Source organism: Eriocheir sinensis, chromosome 6 (assembly GCF_024679095.1).
Source record: "Eriocheir sinensis breed Jianghai 21 chromosome 6, ASM2467909v1, whole genome shotgun sequence".
In the NCBI taxonomy this organism is placed as follows: Eukaryota; Metazoa; Arthropoda; class Malacostraca; order Decapoda; family Varunidae; genus Eriocheir; species Eriocheir sinensis.
In genome coordinates this window covers 14,763,918-14,784,318 of record NC_066514.1, presented here as the reverse complement: position 1 = coordinate 14,784,318, position 20,401 = coordinate 14,763,918, and the positions used below count along the sequence as shown (strand labels likewise).

The 20,401-nt window shown below is 43.7% G+C and overlaps 1 protein-coding gene and 1 long non-coding RNA gene across 3 annotated transcripts; one reads left to right on the top strand and one right to left on the bottom strand.

Moving 5' to 3' along the window:
- The first annotated feature begins 546 nt into the window (after positions 1 to 546).
- On the top strand, positions 547 to 20,079 carry LOC126989605 (uncharacterized). The gene is made up of 5 exons (XM_050848220.1): positions 547 to 969; positions 10,282 to 11,016; positions 11,963 to 12,301; positions 13,734 to 13,916; positions 17,328 to 20,079. The coding sequence occupies exons 1-5, from the start codon at positions 946 to 948 to the stop codon at positions 17,817 to 17,819; spliced, it is 1,773 nt and encodes a 590-aa protein (XP_050704177.1). The 5' UTR covers positions 547 to 945; the 3' UTR covers positions 17,820 to 20,079.
- On the bottom strand, positions 12,766 to 13,712 carry LOC126989612 (uncharacterized). 2 transcript variants are annotated; one of them, XR_007743525.1, is made up of 4 exons: positions 13,433 to 13,712; positions 13,091 to 13,261; positions 12,920 to 12,976; positions 12,766 to 12,862 (listed from the first exon to the last, which is right to left on the bottom strand). It is a non-coding gene; the product is annotated as an uncharacterized LOC126989612 (long non-coding RNA). The 2 variants fall into 2 exon arrangements; XR_007743526.1 differs by lacking the exon at positions 12,920 to 12,976.
- Positions 20,080 to 20,401: the final 322 nt, after the last annotated feature.

The following is a 20,401-nucleotide window of genomic DNA, read 5'->3' as shown; positions in this document are numbered from 1 at the left end:
ACTAATGGAGGTATCATTGTCATAAACTTTGATAATGAGAACACAAGGGCTGAGGCTGCTCAAAAAACTGGTGTCTGTTGAGCAAATTAGTACCAAGAGTGTTGGCAAGATGAAACCAAGAGGAGACCAAGGAAAAAATAAAGGAGACCATCTTAGACCGCAATGAGTTCTTACACACAATTGAGGGTGTTGAGAATAACACTGAGCTGATTTTTAGTAAGCCTGCGGCTGGCGGCACGATGCACTACATTTTGAGGTGTGACCCAACTGTGAGAGAGCTGAGTCACAAGACAAGTTAAAATTAGAATGGGGAATATACACAGTCAGAGATACGGTCATCTTGAGGCCAACTGTACTGCCAAGATCAATGGAGACGCCCCAAATTGTTTCAAATGCGTGGCAATCATAAATCACAGGAGTGCGCCATGGCTGAGAAGAAATGCATAGCTGTGTGAGGGACATGTTCCTCCAGTATCTCTCTTTGTTGCCGTTATCTGATCTAATCTGAGGGATCAGAGTGTCTTCTTATCAGCCTACTAGCATCGCCTGACGGTGTCGTACGTGGCATAATAACAGTGGCCCAGACACTCGCGGCGTGATATTTAGGGGTTTAGCACGACACCGCCTCATAACCACCAGTGATCGACTCCAGCATAGCCGAGCCGCGCTTTCCTGAAGCAGCCCAGACACCACCGCGGCGAGGGGTGCTGCGTCACCACCACCGCGGCCAGGAGGTTGTCAGGCCACCACCACCGCGGCGAGGAGGTTGTCAGGCCACCATCACCACCACCACGGCCAGGAGATTGTCAGGCCACCACCACCGCGGCCAGCAGAAGGTTGTCAGGCCACCACCACCGCGGCCAGCAGGAGGTTGTCAGGCCGCCACCACCACCACCGCTGCCAGCAGGAGGTTGTCAGGCCACCACCACCACCACCACCAGCGGCATGGCGTCTGCAGGGAAGGGGTCGGTGAGTCATAACTTTGAAGGAATAAAATAAATGTATTATTCCTCCAAGGTCAGAACATTCCCGTACCAAAATCTCATACCTTGCCTTTTTTTCTTACATCAAGGGAGGCAGCCCAAGGGCAAAATAACAAAGATGACGAAAAAGCCCGCCCAGCGCTGCTCTGCCAAGACAAAAAAAGAACGAGAGGCAGTGGTGTAGTAAGGGGGGGTGGGGCATCTTGAGGGGGGTGCCATGATACAGGCTCAAGTCTAATGGCTAAATTCAGTGACGTAGCTAAGGGAAGGGGTGTTGGGGGCATATAAGAAGACGCCCCCCCAGGCCCCCAACAAAGGGGCCCGCCGTCCCCCCAAATGGTCCATTTGGGAGCCCCCATTTGTTGCCATACTCATTTGTAGAAGTGGGGGGGGGGGATGGGGTAGCCCCACACGGAGACAAGACCCCCGGACTCCGCCCCCCAGATCTCCAGCCATGCCAGCATATATAAAGGCGCTGTGGATAATGATGGAGCTTTGATTACCCAGCTCCAGCCACGCGTGAGTGACGGCGCCTTGTGTTTCATATGACTGTAGCAGATGAATTGCTTTGCTTGTAGCAGAGATGTTATTTACTATAAAGAACATAGATTTACATAATGTTGAAGCTAATGAACTGTACTTTATCATTTGATGTTAAAAACTTGAAGGTAAATGTTTGTTGTAGCATGAATCTCGCTGAACGGTATCGTAGGTAGGTGAGAGGGGACACCTAAGTGTTTGTTGTAGCATGAATCTCGCTGAACGGTATCGTAGGTAGGTGAGAGGGGAGACGCCTAAGTGTTTGTTGTAGCATGAATCTCACTAAACGGTATCGTAGGTAGTTGAGAGGGGAGGCGCCTAAGTGCGTGACGGAAATAAAAGAAGTTCGTCATGGAAACATCTTCGTCTCATGCATTTGTATTATTATCATCATCATCATCATAATAATAATAATAATAATAATAATAATAATAATAATAATAATTGATATTATTATTATTACTATTATTATTATTATTTTTATTTTTATTAACTTAATTATTATTATAATTAATGTGAACACCGAAATCGTTGTTAAGTGACTGAAATGTCATGCAGATATATAATAATAATAACAATAATGATAAAAAGAAGAAGGAGAAGAACTGAAGAAGAATTATAATAATGAGAATGATGGTAATAAGAATAATAGTCAGCCAGTTTTTTTCTGCATTTCAGTGGTTGTCTCTGAATTTATCTGGCTGGAATAGTAAGCGATGTATGGGGATGAAATAATAATAATAATAATAATAATAATAATAATAATAATAATAATAATAATAATAATAATAGCCTAATAGGTAGGGCATTCAAAAGTTAAATAAAATCCATGAATATATATATATATATATATATATATATATATATATATATATATATATATATATATCTATATATATATATATATATATATATATATATATATATATAGGCACGTAGCAAGTCAGTCTGGCCGCCGCCATAGAGGGCTGGTGAGTGCTGCACCGTGCACACTGGAGGCTGTAATGAACGCCTGCTGCTGGAAGGTATAGTTTTTTTGTCAACCTTTTATTACATGGATCTTAAGATACAGAACTGCTGGGGGCTGTGTGCACCGGGGCCCGCAGGATGGAGGCGAGGGCTGCATGGGGCTGTGGTTGTGGCGGTGTGTGTGTGTGTGTGTGTGTGTGTGTGTGTTTGGTTATGGCGGTGTCGTGTGCGGCACAATGTGTACACCCATAACACACCAGAACATAACAGTACAGGACACACATGACACACACTAGTACTATGGCACACAGTAAGAAACCCTAACAGTTTATTAGTAGGAGGCTGTCACGCTGCCAGGCGTGTGCCGTGTGGACGTATTAGTGTTTAGCATCATATATTAAGTTTTAAAGCACGACTTTTGAATCTACACTCTTTTCTGGTTATACAGGTACAGGATACACCTCAGTGTGACGGATGGCTCACAAATTGTTTTTCATGACGTTCCCTTTTAATTTTGTTGGAAATACTTGCTCCCTTTTCCCCAGTCAATACCTTCGTGAGCCTGACGCTTCCCACCCACGAGCGGCAAAAGTCTGCTGGTGAGGGAGCACAACATGCCAGGCCTCAAGGGTAAGCACGGGCTGCTTCATCCTCGCGCCTACCCAGCCCGCGTCAAAAGTTGCATTGTGTAGCAGGCCCTGAGCAGAGCCCTAACATGTGCCTCATGTGGCAGCATCAACATTAATCCTTCATTATATGAGTGTCTTACGCAAATTGCGACTTAAGTGTCTGCACTGTGCACATAAATATATATATATATATATATATATATATATATATATATATATATATATATATATATATATATATATATATATATATATGTATATATATATATATATATATATATATATATATATATATATATATATATATATATATATATATATATATATATATATATATATATATATATATATATATATATATATATATATATATATATATATATATATATATATATATATATATATATATATATATATATATATATATATATATATATATATATATATATATATATATATATATATATATATATATATATATATACCTGGGAGGGGGGTGCAAAATTCTGCTCCGCCCCGGGTACCAAATACTCTAGGAACGCCTCTGACGAGAGGCTAAAAGAGAGGCAGTAGTACGTCACTTCAGGCTGGGGAGCTGTCTTGACACTCTCCTCGTGACCCAGGGTTACCGGCACGCGGCGGCCATGTATGCATCCACAAGTGTGAGGTTTTGGGCTAAATTGTCGGCATAGTACGTTATTCATTCTAAGCTGATATATATATTTGTTATGCACCTGTATACTGCTTTTAAACCTTGATATATGGCCTCCTAAGCTTGTCTCTCCTAAAGTTTCTGGACGTTTTCATTTTTCTTAAATTGGTTTAAGAAAAATGATAGCCTCCTCAAGAGGCCATGCAGCAGGTTTAGGAACAGCAATAGGTGCATAGACAATCGTTTCACTTATTGTACTGACACTGGCAAGTTAATGGTGAGCTTGCGCAGACCGATTCTTCCGGAGGTAAATATCCCTTTTACAGTGAACCGAGTAGCGCGCGTGTCAACACAGCTGGAAGGCACATGGACCATGGGGGACCAGTGGGACCAATCAGTCCGTCACACCATGTGGGTGATCTTCCGCCACGATCAACAATGACTTGAAAAATTAACGTGTTTTGGTAGGGGCTCGAACTTAATGATCCGTACTAGGCCCTCGGGTTCACCCTAAAGGTTACATTTATCATCGGCGCAAGGCGATAGTCATCGTGTATTTGCAAGGTCCATCTAGACTGGTCAGCCAGCCGAGCGGGCCCAGCGCGGGTGAGGAGGGGTGATGACGTCATCCACGCCACACTTCCCGCGCCACTCACAGTACTGACTTTAACTTGACCACCCTTGGAGCCTGTTATCTCTTCCCCTCCCCCCTTTTTTTAAATGCATTACATATTACCTACATGCATTACTAATTAGATGAATAAATGGAATATTAAAGGTTCTATTGTAAGCACAAATATATTCATAATAATTATGACAAACAGTAGTCATAATACAAAGAAAAATTAAGTTCACACCATTCATAATGTTAGCATAAATATTAAATATTTGTTATTGAATATAAACCACTTGATCATAACATAAACAACAAAGGAAAACAGGTAATATAGTCCTAGTGAAAAAATAAATTACATATCATTCATGTAGTCAGTTTCATTAGCTTTCTGTTTTGACCTTTGCATGACTTATGTTTTTTTTCTTATTTGTCTTAATGTTATTATTTAGATTCCTAATTCTAAAGTACACATATATTTTGGCAAAAAATGATATGACATCATGAGGTACATGTCCAACATTTTCTAATTCACGAACAAGTGTTTTGAAGCACTCTTTTCCTTCCTTGAGACTGTCACCGTGTATTACTTTAAATGTTTCTCTCATAGTTGTTAATTGGGAAAAGAAGGTGTCAGCAGGAGCATACAATCCACCTCTGTTTACTTCATCAATCCATGTTTTAGCCATGGCAGTAGGCCTACAGTCACTTGCTTTGTGGCCTAAGTGAGGATATTTTGTGTTAAATTTTTTAACAATATAACCACCAATGTATTTGAGAGATTCTTCTTCTATAACTACGTGGATTGCTTTCTGTGGATTAGAAACTGAGATTACACAGTCTCTTAGGTTCTCATCAATGTTATCATACTCATAATTTACATCAGGCCCAACATCCAAATCTTTGAAGCAGAGACTAGTAATGTACAATTCTGATGCCAACTGCCTCTCATCAAACCATGAAACCTCATTTTCCCTTTTCTCAAGTTTAGTTTTATTGGACAAACAGTCAAAATTTGCTGCAGTTGTATTTCGTTTCTGAGCAAGAAGTGTAACGTCTTTTCCTAGGAGTAAGTGTTTGAGGCGATATTTAAAAGTTACAGCATTTGGATGGTCGTATGTTCCTCGCATTTGCCGTATGGACCCAAATAAATGCTCCAGGCTGTCTTGATTTAGATTTCTAGTTAAAATATATTCAAGGTTGAAAGACTTTTACAGCATTCTGTACAGTCCTATTATTGACTGAGATGATAGTATCACTCCCTTCTGAAATTTATAGAGGCCTTTTGACACTGGGTTTTTTACTCTCATTGATGTTATTACCTCAGTCATCCTGTTTAAAACACTAACCTGATGATCAAAGTTCATTCCAAATGCATTAAGTGATTGTTTTTCACCAAACTTATGTGAGGAATTCAGCACATCAAACCATTCATCAACAAGACCTATGAAGTCAGCAGTTTCTTCCAACATCTACTCTTCAACAGACCTCTCTCTCCAAGATATTTCAGTGAACTAGAACATGATTTTGACATCAACTGAGCTGCATACGTAACCCGCTGTCGCTGTGGGCCCTCTACATTTACATGCATTTAATTTAATTTGTAAGCTAAACCATATTCAGTGTTACTTGCTGTCATCATTTCACGAATACAAGAATCATTCACAAAGCTTTCATCCTGTAAGTAAAACTCTGAATCGAGAAAATTGTTCCTTATCAGGTTAATCAAATGTGGAACGTCTGCAAAGACAAAAATATCCCGATCAGGGGCAGTTGGGTTTTTAAAGGAAATTTTTTTTGCCACAGGATCAATGCCAAAATCTTTCCACATCTTCAGATTACTCGATCCCAAGTCATGAACAAATGCAACAACAGGGTATCCTGCACACTCAACCTCTTTTATTAAACTTTTCAAAATTTCGTGCATGTCAGATATATCATAACCATAATAAATTGGCTGCTTCCATTTTGCTACAAGTCCACTCAGCATCACAACCTGAACTTTGTCATGAGGTTTGAAGAGTATATCCTTACCCTTATCATAACTCCATTCACTTGCGATGCTCATTTCATCTAGCGATATTACACATAATCTTTCCTGTGGACTAACAGCATCTGATTTAGTTTTCATAAGTGACAAAACAGAATGCAGAATGCCAGGTTCACAATCAAAATTCTTGGCTCGTTCATTTAATGCTGACTTACAAGGCAAAGGAATGCCCTTCTTAGTTCTCAGATATTCATAACATTTGGGACTCATGCTTCTCAGAGTTAATGCCGTTGATATGTCTGCATCTGGCCAGTGTCTAACATATTTCTTACTTATGATGGCATCAATTTGTGTTTTGCTGAAAATGGGTTTTTAAATGTTTTCAATGATACAATGCACTTCACTTTCGTTTACTGATGGATCAGATATGTTTTTTTTCTTTCAAAGCAGCATTCTGTTTTTTTTAGATCTTTATTCTCATTTTCCAACTGCTGAATTTTCTGAAGCAACAGTTCACTGACATTGCTGCCACTCACATCACTTGTGCCCTCTTCTTTTTCATATTGATCACTTGCATTTATTACATTGGCAGGATCAGCCAACACATCTTGTAAGCTTGTTTCCCTACTACTTGTTGCCTTTGTAGATTTTTCAGTTGCGCTAGCTGGCAGTGCATCACTGTTGTTCCCTCTCCCGATTCTTGATTCATATTCAGCTTCAGACAATATTTCGTGCACAGTTCTTTTGCGTCCACGTTTTTCTGCCCTGCCAGACCTCTCACTGCATCTTCCCGTTACACTTTTACCTGCAATTCATAAAATTGACATCAGCTTAACCCTCCCTGTACCACTACTCCAATTTCAGCCCCAACTCGTTTTTACTAATAAAAGCACGTTTTTCTGATAGAAATGCCATAGAAGAAAAGTCTTAGAATCAAGGCCAATTTAGATTAGCCTTGCTTAGATTCATTTCTACTATCAGAAAAATATACTTTCATCAGTGAAAACGAGTTGGGGCTGAAACTGAAGTAGGCTTATACCTAAATAACACTGGTAATGCTTTTGCTTCACAGATAGGCTATATAGCACTATAAGCATTACAGAGGCATACAATAATCATTTAGAAAATTCATCAATTTAACCTACCTTGAGGTAAATTAAGGGATGGAACTGCGGTATCTGTCAGTGGCCTGTAACTCTTGGGTGCCTCGGTGCCTAAGAGACGATGCTTTAAATCATCCTTGTAGTCAGAGCTTGTAAAATGCATGGAATATATCACTGCATTGTCTACATTGAACACATCACCTCGGGAACAAGCTTGAATCCACTGCTGTCTGCGATTTTTTTCATTGGGAAACTTGAAATACTTAATGCCTAAACCTGCTGTTTTTCTTTTCGTGTTATTGCATCCAAACACTGAGCAATTCTTCGGCATGTTTAGTTGTTTACAGCACTGTGGAGAGATTAATGAACACTCCAGCTAGCCCAGTGTCCACAAGCGATATATAAACAACAGGAAACCTCAGGCGTCAGGCCAAAGTGCCCGAACGTCCCGCCAAAAGTCAGCTGTCAGTGAGCACTGAGCTGGGGTGGCGCGGGAAGTGTGGCGTGGATGACGTCATCACCCCTCCTCTCCTGCGCTGGGCCCGCTCGGCTGGCTGACCAGTCTAGATGGACCTTGTGTATTTGTAAACAGGAGCACGTACGTGTTCCTCACCACGCCAGTGTGTTGTGGCGCCGTGCTGAGACCTGCCTTTCACGCCTATTTCTGGACCATTGGGCCTGCGTGCTATATATATATATATATATATATATATATATATATATATATATATATATATATATATATATATATATATATATATATATATATATATATATATATATATATATATATATATATATATATATATATATATATATATATATATATATATATATATATATATATATATATATATATATATATATATATATATATATATATATATATATATATATATATATATATATATATGAGTTCCATTATATTGGGAAGGCGGTGGCTGAATGGCTAGTATGCCGGTCCTGCGTTTTGGCCGGTCCTGGATGCTGTGGGTTCGAATCCGCTGCTACCAGATTGCGCCACTATAAACACTTGCCTGCGCCATGACGGGCTGGGGCCAACCACCAGGCCCAACCAAGATAGCCTACCAGCGCTATAGGCCTGGACGAAAAAAAGGAAAAAAGTGAGTTTTGGCAATTTTCAAGGAGCAAGTCTCAAAACAACGGTTTATCTGCCACAAGCTTCCACCGTTCATGCCGGATAAACCAAGGACTACTGTAATGATGTACTTTTTTCATAGACGTTAATGTTAACATTCAATACATTTTTGGTGGATTAACGGTATCAATGTTAACATTTACATTAACAATATAACGATGTTGAGATTTTGATTAACGAAGCCCACCTCTGATCATTGGCACCTTCCTTATAGACACAAGTTTCTTTTTCTGTCAAAGAAAGTACATGAAAAATTTCAGACGATAAACTGATGACTCCCGTCAGCTTAGTGCCAGTATTTTCCACTCTGTTGTGCTATTAGGAAGTAGCATTGTAAAAGTTCCAGGAATTTGGAACTGTGAAACTTTCCACGGGAATTTTCTGGAATATTCAGGAAGTTTCATTTATTTTGAGAATAAAAAAAACAGTTTGCCTCTTTTTTTTTCAGGTTCAGTTTTAGGGAACAGTTGTTGAATGTCCCTTAGCCCGCTGGTGACACAGGGGCAGGATTTTTGAAGTGGCGCCTATTGAGGCTCATGTGGCTGGTGAGAGGCACACTGATCCCGCGGTGAGTCTCAGCTAATGCTATCAGGACGGGACTGGCACTGAAAACTGGAATCACTGAACACGATCAGTAGAGATGATTCATACACAGTGCTGTGCTAACTAAGGTTCAAAACTGTTTTATCCACACTTTACGAAGATTATATTGCCTGTTTAATTACAGTATTATCCATTGCCTGCTTGACACACACACACACACACACACAGACCACACGTATATATATATATATATATATATATATATATATATATATATATAGAGAGAGAGAGAGAGAGAGAGAGAGAGAGAGAGAGAGAGAGAGAGAGAGAGAGAGAGAGAGAGAGGCGGGGAAGTGGGATAGCACTGCAGCAATCATAACACTACAGCTTACCTGGGAAACAAGTCTGTAGGTTAACCCTTCCCAGAAGTGTACAACTCCAAGCAAGCTTACGATAACATGAAGGTTGCTATTGTAATTGCACGGAAATACAATTCTTTGCTGCTTCAAAAGTTTTAATTTATAGTTATATTAACCAAAATGGGTTATTTATTGATCCACTTGTGAAAAAATATGAAAATTCCTGAATGTTACCAAACTCCCCGGGTCCTGCTTCCTTCCTGGAAACTTTCCAACTCTTTGCAACCCTATCAGGAAGACATATCGACTTTTCCTCTTTCCACTGATTCCTGTCAACCAGCAGCTCCAAGGAAGACGACACTCACGTCTTGACCCTCCTGGTGGGTGGGACCTCGTCCACCTACTCAGAACACAGACTGTAGCAAGAGCCGGAGGACTGTCCAATGTGCCGGACATCCTGTTACCAGTGTGTGGCTGTGTGCTGCCTCCAGTGTGTTCCTGCTGTAGTGCCTCCCTCACTCTGCCTCTCTGTTTCAGAATAGCAACCCTGCTGGACAGCCTGTTACCAGTGTGTGGCTGTGTGCTGCCTCCAGTGTGTTCCTGCTGTAGTGCTTTCCTCACTCTGCCTCTCTGTGTCAGGATAGCAACCCTGCTGGACAGCCTGTTACCAGTGTGCGGCTGTGTGCTGCCCCCAGTATGTTCCTGCTGTAGTGCCTCCCTCACACTGCCTCTCTGTTTCAGGGCGACAACCCCGAGGAGTGTCCAGCGTGCCTGACAGGCTTTGATGACTTAGTACAGCGGCCACGCACTCTGCCCTGTGGCCACACAGTCTGCACACTGTGCATAGATAAGCTGAAGGAGCAGGGCCGTGTTACCTGTCCGGAGTGCCGCGTCAGCCATGCCGTGCCCGAGGGCGGGCAGTTCCCTGTCTGCTATATAGTTGAGGCCTTCATAAGAAGGATGAGAGATGTCAAGGCGGCAGCAGCAGCAGCCTCGCCGCCACCCAGTGCCGGGAAGGGGAAAGGGGCGGCAGGATCAGCTGGCAAGAAGGGAGCAGCGGGTCTCTCCAAGAAAATGCGTTTCTTTCTGCAGGAACAGGAGGCCACAGTTGTGGCCGCCATCACCGCCTGCCAGGAGGCTCAGTCCCAGATGGACCAGTATGAGGCCACCCTGACAGGCTGGGACGAGCGGCAGCAGCAGCTGGAGGACAGCCTCCAGGGACTGATGGACCAGAGCAGGAGTTCCAGGGAGCTCCTGCGGCAGGAAACGTTCCGTGTGGCACCGAAGAGGAAGGAGGCAAAGAAAAAGGAGCAGGAGCTGCAGGCTGTGCGGGAGAAGTTGCGCACTCCTGCAACAGAGCAAGAGGCATGCATGGCAGTGAGTGAAGTGGTTCACTGCATTAGTGAGGCGAAGCAGGTGTTGAAGGAGTGCCAGCAGTGTTTCCCTGACGCCGGCATCCTCACCACCGCCAGGAAGGTGAGTGTGCTTCACCTGTGCCCTGGGCCCTCAGCCACGCGAGTAAACACAGCAGGCAACACACAGGGGGCATACACAATGATGCACACAGGGGGGGTGCACAAGGGTACACACAGGGGGCATGCACATGGGTACACGCTGGTTGCATGATACACTTTTTTTGGTGTACTTTTAAGGTGGTGTGTGTTACTGGTTGTTTGTTTAGTGTTTGTTTAAGGCGCGAACTGTTACCTCACTCGTTGAAGGGCCGGTGTTACCGTAGCCTGCTTCACAGTTGCTTGTAGTAGGTGAGATAACACAATAGCCTTATAATTAAAGTGATGATAGATTTGTATGGGCCGAGCGGAAGCCGTTAAGTTCACTTAGTTCACTCTCTCTCTGGGACATAAAAAGATGTGTGTTTTTTTAAGAGTTTTTAGTATAAAAATGGTATTAACAATTTTACATAATAGTTATAAAGTTTATGTGAGCGGTCGCACGAAGAGGGAGTACACCCAGAGCGGACCTTGTGTCCCGTGCCCTCACCCGTCTTCTTCTCCTCCCTCTTGGCGCTGCTCGCTCGTTTTATTTGCGTTGCTGGTTCGTGGGAAAGGTGTGTCTTCCGATGATGACTTGCCGGAACTCACAACGTTCCAGTGCTGATCCTTGCTGATTTAGCGTCAACCCAGCTTCTGCTCTCACAACCTTAAGCGCCTACGTGTCCACTAACATCCTGTGGCGACACTGAGCTTGTGTTTCGACACATACATTCATATGTACATGATAATATACACATTACAAGCATATACAGGGGTAGACACTGGTTGCATACACAGGGGTACACACAGGGGGCATATACAGGGGTACACACAGGGGGCATACACAGGGGTACACACATGTGGCATAGAAAGCGGCACACAAGGGCGAGAGTGTGAGCTTCTTCCCTAACACAATGTTGTTGTTTCAGGCTAGAGAGGCATCTAGTGCAGCCGTGGAGGCCGCCCAGGCTGTACAGGCGGCTCTGGAAACTGTTTCTACAGAAGAGCTTAGGCCCCAGTCAGTCCCAGAAGAACCCAGGCCCCAGTCAGTCCCAGAAGAACCCAGGCCCCAGTCAGTCCCAGAGGAACCCAGGCCCCATTCAGACCCAGAAGAACCCAGGCCCCAGTCAGTCCCAGAAGAACCCAGGCCCCAGTCAGTCCCAGAAGAACCCAGGCCCCAGTCAGACCCAGAAGAGCCCAGTTCCCAGTCAGTCCCAGACTTCACCGTCATGGAAAAAGTGCAGTTCATCTTAGAGCCAAGCTTGAAGGTCAGTACACCCCTCCCCCCCGAGTGTCACTCTGGTTACAGCGAGTCCCTGGCACACGTCACTGCAGTGCTTACCTTACCTCAACACAGCACTGCAGTCACCTTACCCTGTCACTGTATGATTGCTGTGTTTGCCTTACCTGAACACAGCACCAGTGGTCACCTTATCATGGCATAATTGGTGTTTCTGCTAGTGTCTCAGTGAGTTACCAGTGGTCACCTTGTCATGGCATAATTGGTGTTTCTGTTAGTGTCTCAGTGAGTTACCAGTGGTCAACTTGTCATGGCATAATTGGTGTTTCTGTTAGTGTCTCAGTGAGTTACCAATGGTCACCTTGTCATGGCATAATTGGTGTTTCTGTTAGTGTCTCAGTGAGTTACCAGTAGTCACCTTGTCATGACATAATTGGTGTTTCTGTTAGTGCCTCAGTGAGTTACCAGTGGTCACCTTGTCATGACATAATTGGTGTTTCTGTTAGTGCCTCAGTGAGTTACCAGTGGTCACCTTGTCATGGCATAATTGGTGTTTCTGTTAGTGCCTCAGTGAGTTACCAGTGGTCACCTTGTCATGGCATAATTGGTGTTTCTGTTAGTGTCTCAGTGAGTTATCAGTGGTCACCTTGTCATGGCATAATTGGTGTTTCTGTTAGTGTCTCAGTGAGTTACCAGTGGTCACCTTGTCATGGCATAATTGGTGTTTCTGTTAGTGTCTCAGTGATTTACCGGTGGTCACCTTGTCATGGCATAATTGGTGTTTTTGTTAGTGTCTCAGTGAGTTACCAGTGGTCACCTTGTCATGGCATAATTGGTGTTTCTGTTAGTGTCTCAGTGAGTTACCAGTGGTCACCTTGTCATGGCATAATTGGTGTTTCTGTTAGTGTCTCAGTGAGTTACCAGTGGTCACCTTGTCATGGCATAATTGGTGTTTCTGTTAGTGTCTCAGTGAGTTACCAGTGGTCACCTTGTCATGGCATAATTGCTGTTTTTGTTAGTGTCTCAGTGAGCTACCAGTGGTCACCTTGTCATGGCACAATTGCTGTTTTTGTTAGTGTCTCAGTGAGCTACCAGTGGTCACCTTGTCATGGCATAATTGGTGTTTCTGTTAGTGCCTCAGTGAGTTACCAGTGGTCACCTTGTCATGGCATAATTGGTGTTTCTGTTAGTGTCTCAGTGAGTTACCAGTGGTCACCTTGTCATGGCATAATTGGTGTTTCTGTTAGTGCCTCAGTGAGTTACCAGTGGTCACCTTGTCATGGCATAATTGGTGTTTCTGTTAGTGTCTCAGTGAGTTTTGAGTTCAGCTTCATAAGCAAAGCTCTCTTAAAGGAGTCAGCAGCTTTCTTTACACACTCTTGTTTCCTACTGGCCAAGGCAGCAGCCTGACGTGGTCTTCTTGCTCTTAATTCCCTTCCCTCCACCGGGGACTTTTGCAGGCCAAGGACTTCCGCAGTTTGACACAGCGCACCAGGAGCCTGCTGCAGGCTGGCTGGGTGTTTGCTGTGCAACAGGTGGTAGGTCAGCGCCGACGACACGCAAGAATAAGCCTCGAAGCCGACCGGCCGTGCCTCCATTCCCTGCAGGACCATCCCCTGACACTGGGCGCGGCAACCCTGCAGGTGAGCTGGAGCAGTGACATCTCAAGTAATGGACAGCGTACTCTTTTGATTTTGCAACGCCCTGGTCATTAAGCCGCAAATTTTGGAAAATCAACCTCTTTGGTGCAAATCACCATAGCTCCCTTATTTCTGGGGCTACATAAATGTTTTTGGTATCAATCTACGGAAAAAGGAAAGGGCTATAGTCTTTAATAAGCGACCGGGCTCCAAAACCGAATCAAAAGGGTAAGAATTTGAATAAAGTCGCAGAAAATGGTTCTGAAAAAACAATTGAGTTCCCAACCTTGAAACCCACTCATTTTTTGAGAATTTCAAAAACCTTATTTAACAAATACCTTAGCCCTACCAATGTTCTTTCCAATATTACGCATAACATTTTTTTACCCTCAATAGTTTCGTCGCTAGAGCTCAAAGCGTATACCCCTTTGGGAGCGATTTTGACGAACTAAAGACACTTTGCAGTTTTTGCCTAGTGTGGCATTGCTGTTGCCTCTAGAAGGCTGTAATTTGGCATGTAGCCCTTTTCGGCAATGTAGTGTGACCAGATCGAAGGAGTTGTTGATACCTCGTTTCCAAGTTTGTCGTCGAGCCGTCACAAAATAGCCTGTTTTTCGGCCCTTTTGCCGTGATTTGGACACATCGTATTTTTTTGCTTATAACGTTTTTTTTTTTGTGCTTTCCAGTTTTCTTTCTGATTATTAATCTGTATTAATAGAGCTTTCATTTACCACCAAGCACGCCTTCCTAGCTTCAGTAGTTTTCGCTCGAGCTTGACCAGAAGTCGCGACGAACATTCGCCGAATCTGTCTAATTTCACGCGCCGAGACGAAAAACCTTCCTGACGCCACAAAAATTAATGTATCTGCATAAAAATCCATATATGAACACTTCAATATGTTGACTATCTTGCATTAAAAAAAATTTAAGATATCTATATAAAAAGTTAGTATTTTTATATAATCATTTCTCTGTATAAATCAACCCATATTAAGCGCCTTATTATACATGTTATTTATTTTATTTTATTTAGTATTCAATCCTATTTCTTCCCATTTATGAATAACACATTTAATTTGCTTTCTTTTGATACCAAATATGTATGTATATATGTATGTATATATATCTGTATCTATATATCTATATCTAAATCTATATCAATCTATCTATCTATCTACCTATCTCTATATATATCTATATATTTATATCTATATCTATCTATCTATCTATATCTATATCTATCTATCTATATCTATATCTATCTATCTATCTATCTATCTATCTATCTATCTATCTATATATATATCTATATCTATATATATATATATCTATATATATATATATATATATATATATATATATATATATATATATATATATATATATATATATATATATATATATATATAGAGAGAGAGAGAGAGAGAGAGAGAGAGAGAGAGAGAGAGAGAGAGAGAGAGAGAGAGAGAGAGACATATACATACATATTTGGTATCAAAAGAAATCAAATTAAATGTATTATTCATAAATGGGGAGAAATAGGGTTGAATACTAAATAAAATAAATAACATGTACAATAAGGCACTTAATATAGGTTGATTTATATAATGAAATGATTATATAAAAATAGTAACCTTTTATGTAAATATCTTAAAATGATTTTAATGCAAGATAGTCAACATATTGAAGTGTTCATATATAAAATTTTATGCAGATATATTAATTTTGGTGGCGTCAGGAAGGTTTTTCGTCTCGGCGCGTGAAATGAGACAAATTCGGCGAATGTTCGTTGCGACTTCTGGTCACGTTTCGAGCTCTGGCGACGAAACTACTGGGAGTAGGAAAATGTTATGCATCATATTGGAAAGCACATTGGTAGGGCTAAAGTATTTGTTATATAAGTATTTTCAAATTCTCAAAAAATGAGTGGGTTTCAAGGTTGAGAAGTCAAAAATAGTTTTTCTTCAGAACCGTTTTTTGCGAATTTATTAGTTGTTTTACCTTTTTGAGTCGGTTTTGGAGCCCGGTCGCTTTTTATAAACTATAGCCTTTCATTTTCCCGTCGATTGATACCAAAAACATTTCTGTAGCCCCAGAAATAAGGGACTTATGGCGATTCGCACCAAACCGGTTGATTTTCCAAAATTCGCGGGTTAATGACAAGGCTGGGGCAAGTTTCCGGTCCATAGTGTACGGTAGGGTTCACTTGCTGGAGACTTGACCCTGCCTGAGGGGGAAGGCGGCCGCTGAGTTTCAATGATCTGTCTGCATCCTAGCTTTGACTGGCGCCACATCCCCCGATACACATTTCCCAACCCAAGCACCTCTTCTCCCCGCAGCTTGGGGGCCGCCCTCCAAGGCTGCGGTGCCTCAGCCTTGGCCAGTCCCAGCCCCCCTCTTTGCCTCTCCGTTTTTGCCGGCATCTGTTTTTCCTCTGGCCAGTAGCTGTCCCACGCTGCTTCTTGTCTGCTGTGTCCCTCACCAGGGCCTGCCTTGTGTTCAGAGCTTTAGTGACCTCAGCCACAGCCTTTTCCTGCCTTTCCCTCTGGTGTTCTAGAAGCTCCTGTAGGTTGGCAGTTTATGCTAATAGAAATTTGCCTTTCCAACCCTGTTGCTTTTCCTCAGTTTTTTTGCTTTTCCTTATGTCTCTTTTTACTTCTTTTATTTACATTTGTGTGTGTGTGTGTGTGTGTGTGTGTGTGTGTGTAATTCACCACGGCCAGCAGGTCCCCTCCCGACGTGAGCAAGTGGTCATTATCGTCGATCTCTGGGTACTGCCAGGACGTCACACACCACACACCCGATCCCCCCTGCTCAAGGAGGGACAGTAACCACTCCTAATCAACGGAAAGACTCCGGCCTGAGCGGGGCTCGAACCGCCGCCTGTTGTAGTTTTACAGGGCCTGGGTTTACGCTCGTGTGGTCCCGTCTTCATATCTGTATCTGTCCAGTTTTTCCTCAAAGTTTTGCACACTCTTCGCCGATACTACATCCTTACTTAGTCTGCTCCAAACCTCTATGTTTCCTTGCGGGAAGCTATTTTTCTTTATGTCTCTCAAGCATCTTCCTTTTCTCAATTTTTTACTGTGTCCTCGTGTGTTGCTGGTGTTTCCTCCTTCTCGTAGTAATAACTCCTCATTGTCTACTTCTTCCATTTTATCCCATAATATATAAATTTGTATTAGGTCTCCCCTTTCTCTTCTTTCTTCTAGCGTGTGGTTGTGTGTGTGTGTGTGTGTGTGTGTGTGTGTGTGTGTGTGTGTGTGTGTGTGTGTGTGTGTGTGTCTGTCATCACCTGTTGTCTGTGTGTGTGTGTGTGTGTGTGTGTGTGTGTGTGTGTGTGTGTATGTCATCACCTGTTGTCTGTGTGTGTGTGTGTGTGTGTGTGTCACCACCTGTTGTGTCTGTGTACAGGTCAGCCAGGTCGTGCCGCCCTCCCCCCCCTGCACGGTGTTCTTGGACCTGTCCTGGCCGGGCCGTGCGCCGCGCCGGGTTCACATCCGTCTGAGCCCCGACACCCAGCGGGGCCGCCAGTTCCTTCAGCTGTGCACGGGGCAGCGCGGCCCCTCCTACCAAGGCACCAGGTTGTTCAGCGTGTTGGACAAGGGGGCGTCGGGAGAGTGGGTGTGTGGCGGGGACTACGAGAGTAATGATGGTAAGGGGAAATGTGTGCTGCTGCCTGGCCTTGAGGTGGGTGAGTGCTCGAAGCTGAGGTCATACCAGGCAGGGACAGTGTGGGGGTGGGGGAAGCAGGGTGTGTTTAGCATCTTCACCAAGGGCGGTCTGAGTGTTGTGGGGCGTTATGTCTTCGGTAAGGTGGTGGAGGGACTGCACGTGGTGGCCGAGGCAGCCCAACACAGCGACATTATGGAGGTGACTGTGGTGGACTGTGGCGTGATGTTGTGAAGGTATACTGGCCTGCACCACCACCACCACAACAACATTATGGAGGTGACTGTGGTGGACTGTGTGTGGTGTTGAGGGTACTTGCCTGCAGCACCCCCACAACATTATGGAGGTGACTGTGGTGGACTGTGGCGTGGTGTTGTGAGGGTATACTGGCCTGCACCACCACCACCACCACCACCGCAGAATTATGGAGGAGATTGTGGTGGACTGTGTGTGGTGTTGAGAGTACTGGCCTGCACCACCACCACCACAACATTATAGAGGATATTGTGGTTGTTTTCTTAATGTATTGTTGTTTTTATTTCCTGCAACATCAAGTTCAGTATAATGTGTTGGTCAGTTTCTTGTACTATTGAGCACGATGTTTTGTACACTACAGTAATCCCTCCTTATACACGGAGGTCAGGTTTCAAATTAGACCGTACTTTAAGAAAAATCGAGTATAACTACATTAGACACTGGGAAAGGACAGAAAATTAAAGTTTACCCACTTTTACTCAAATTACTTAGTGTTCTTTTGCTGTGAATTTCCCTTTTCTTCTAACACATAATTTTGAACGAAAACATTGTCAGTTATCAAAGGCTTCATTAACACATTACCACGTCCTGGTCCACCGGTGTACCAATAACTACGGACATTCCTTTATGGGGAGTTGGTCCAGCGGTGTACCAGTAGCTACGGACATTCCTTCATGGGGAGTTGGTCCAGCGATGTACCAGTAACTACGGACATTCCTTCATGGGGAGTTGGTCCACCGCTGCACCACTAACTACGTACATTCCTTCATGGGGAGTTGGTCCAGCGGTGTACCAGTAACTACGTACATTCCTTCATGGGGAGTTGGTCCAGCGGTGTACCAGTAACTACGTACATTCCTTCACGGGGAGTTGGTCCAGCGGTGTACCAGTAACTACGTACATTCCTTCATGGGGAGTTGGTCCAGCGGTGTACCAGTAACTACGTACATTCCTTCACGGGGAGTTGGTCCAGCGGTGTACCAGTAACTACGTACATTCCTTCATGGGGAGTTGGTCCAGCGGTGCACCAGTAACTACGTACATTCCTTCACGGGGAGTTGGTCCAGCGGTGTACCACTAACTATGTACATTCCTTCACGAGGAGTTGGTCCAGCGGTGTACCAGTAACTACGGACATTCCTTCACGGGGAGTTGGTCCAGCGGTGTACCACTAACTACGTACATTCCTTCACGAGGAGTTGGTCCAGCGGTGTACCAGTAACTACGTACATTCCTTCACGGGGAGTTGGTCCAGCGGTGTACCACTAACTACGTACATTCCTTCACGGGGAGTTGGTCCAGCGGTGTACCAGTAACTACGGACATTCCTTCACGGGGAGTTGGTCCAGCGGTGCACCAGTAACTACGTACATTCCTTCACGGGGAGTTGGTCCAGCGGTGTACCAGTAACTACGTACATTCCTTCACGGGGAGTTGGTCCAGCGGTGTACCAGTAACTACGTACATTCCTTCACGGGGAGTTGGTCCAGCGGTGTACCACTAACTACGTACATTCCTTCACGGGGAGTTGGTCCAGCGGTGTACCACTAACTACGTACATTCCTTCACGGGGAGTTGGTCCAGCGGTGTACCACTAACTACGGACATTCCTTCACGGGGAGTTGGTCCACCGGTGTACCAGTAACTACGGACATTCCTTCACGGGGAGTTGGTCCAGCGGTGTACCAGTAACTACGTACATTCCTTCATGGGGAGTTGGTCCACCGGTGTACCAGTAACTACGTACATTCCTTCATGGGGAGTTGGTCCACCGGTGTACCAGTAACTACGTACATTCCTTCATGGGGAGTTGGTCCACCGCTGTACCAGTAACTACGTACATTCCTTCATGGGGAGTTGGTCCACCGCTGTACCAGTAACTACGTACATTCCTTCATGGGGAGTTGGTCCACCGCTGTACCAGTAACTACGTACATTCCTTCATGGGGAGTTGGTCCACCGGTGTACCACTAACTACGTACATTCCTTCATGGGGAGTTGGTCCACCGCTGTACCAGTAACTACGTACATTCCTTCATGGGGAGTTGGTCCACCGGTGTACTACTAACTACGCACATTCCTTTGCCCTGATGTATGCCATTAGTACACTTCTTTACGTTGTGTGTCAGGGACCTAACTGTGTCCAGGCAGAGGTGATTGAAAACCTCTCCTTTACGTGTGCTTGTCTTGCCACAGGGAACTAACTGTGTCCAGGCAGAGGTGATTGAAAACCTCTTCTTTACGTGTGTTTGTCTTGCCACAAGGAACTTACTGTGTCCAGGCAGAGGTGATTGAAAACCTCTTCTTTACGTGTGTTTGTCTTGCCACAAGGAACTTACTGTGTCCAGGCAGAGGTGATTGAAAACCTCTTCTTTACGTGTGTTTATCTTGCCACAGGGAGCTAACTGGTCACTGTGTTCAGGCACATTCAAGTTTGAAATTTCACACTTCCTTATGTTTTAAAAATGTACTAGAATATTACAACAACTAGACTTATGATGAAGAATATTAATAAAGCAATATGATGCACAAACTTTATATACCCGTTACCCCTCTGAATG

Bases quoted from the DNA above. Each gene is read 5' to 3' on its own strand.
- LOC126989605 (XM_050848220.1), top strand. From the start codon at position 946: ATGGCGTCTGCAGGGAAGGGGTCG. The intron at 970-10,281 runs GTGAGTCATAAC...TCTCTGTTTCAG, and splicing joins CGTCTGCAGGGAAGGGGTCG to GGCGACAACCCCGAGGAGTG. The intron at 12,302-13,733 runs GTCAGTACACCC...GGACTTTTGCAG, and splicing joins TCTTAGAGCCAAGCTTGAAG to GCCAAGGACTTCCGCAGTTT.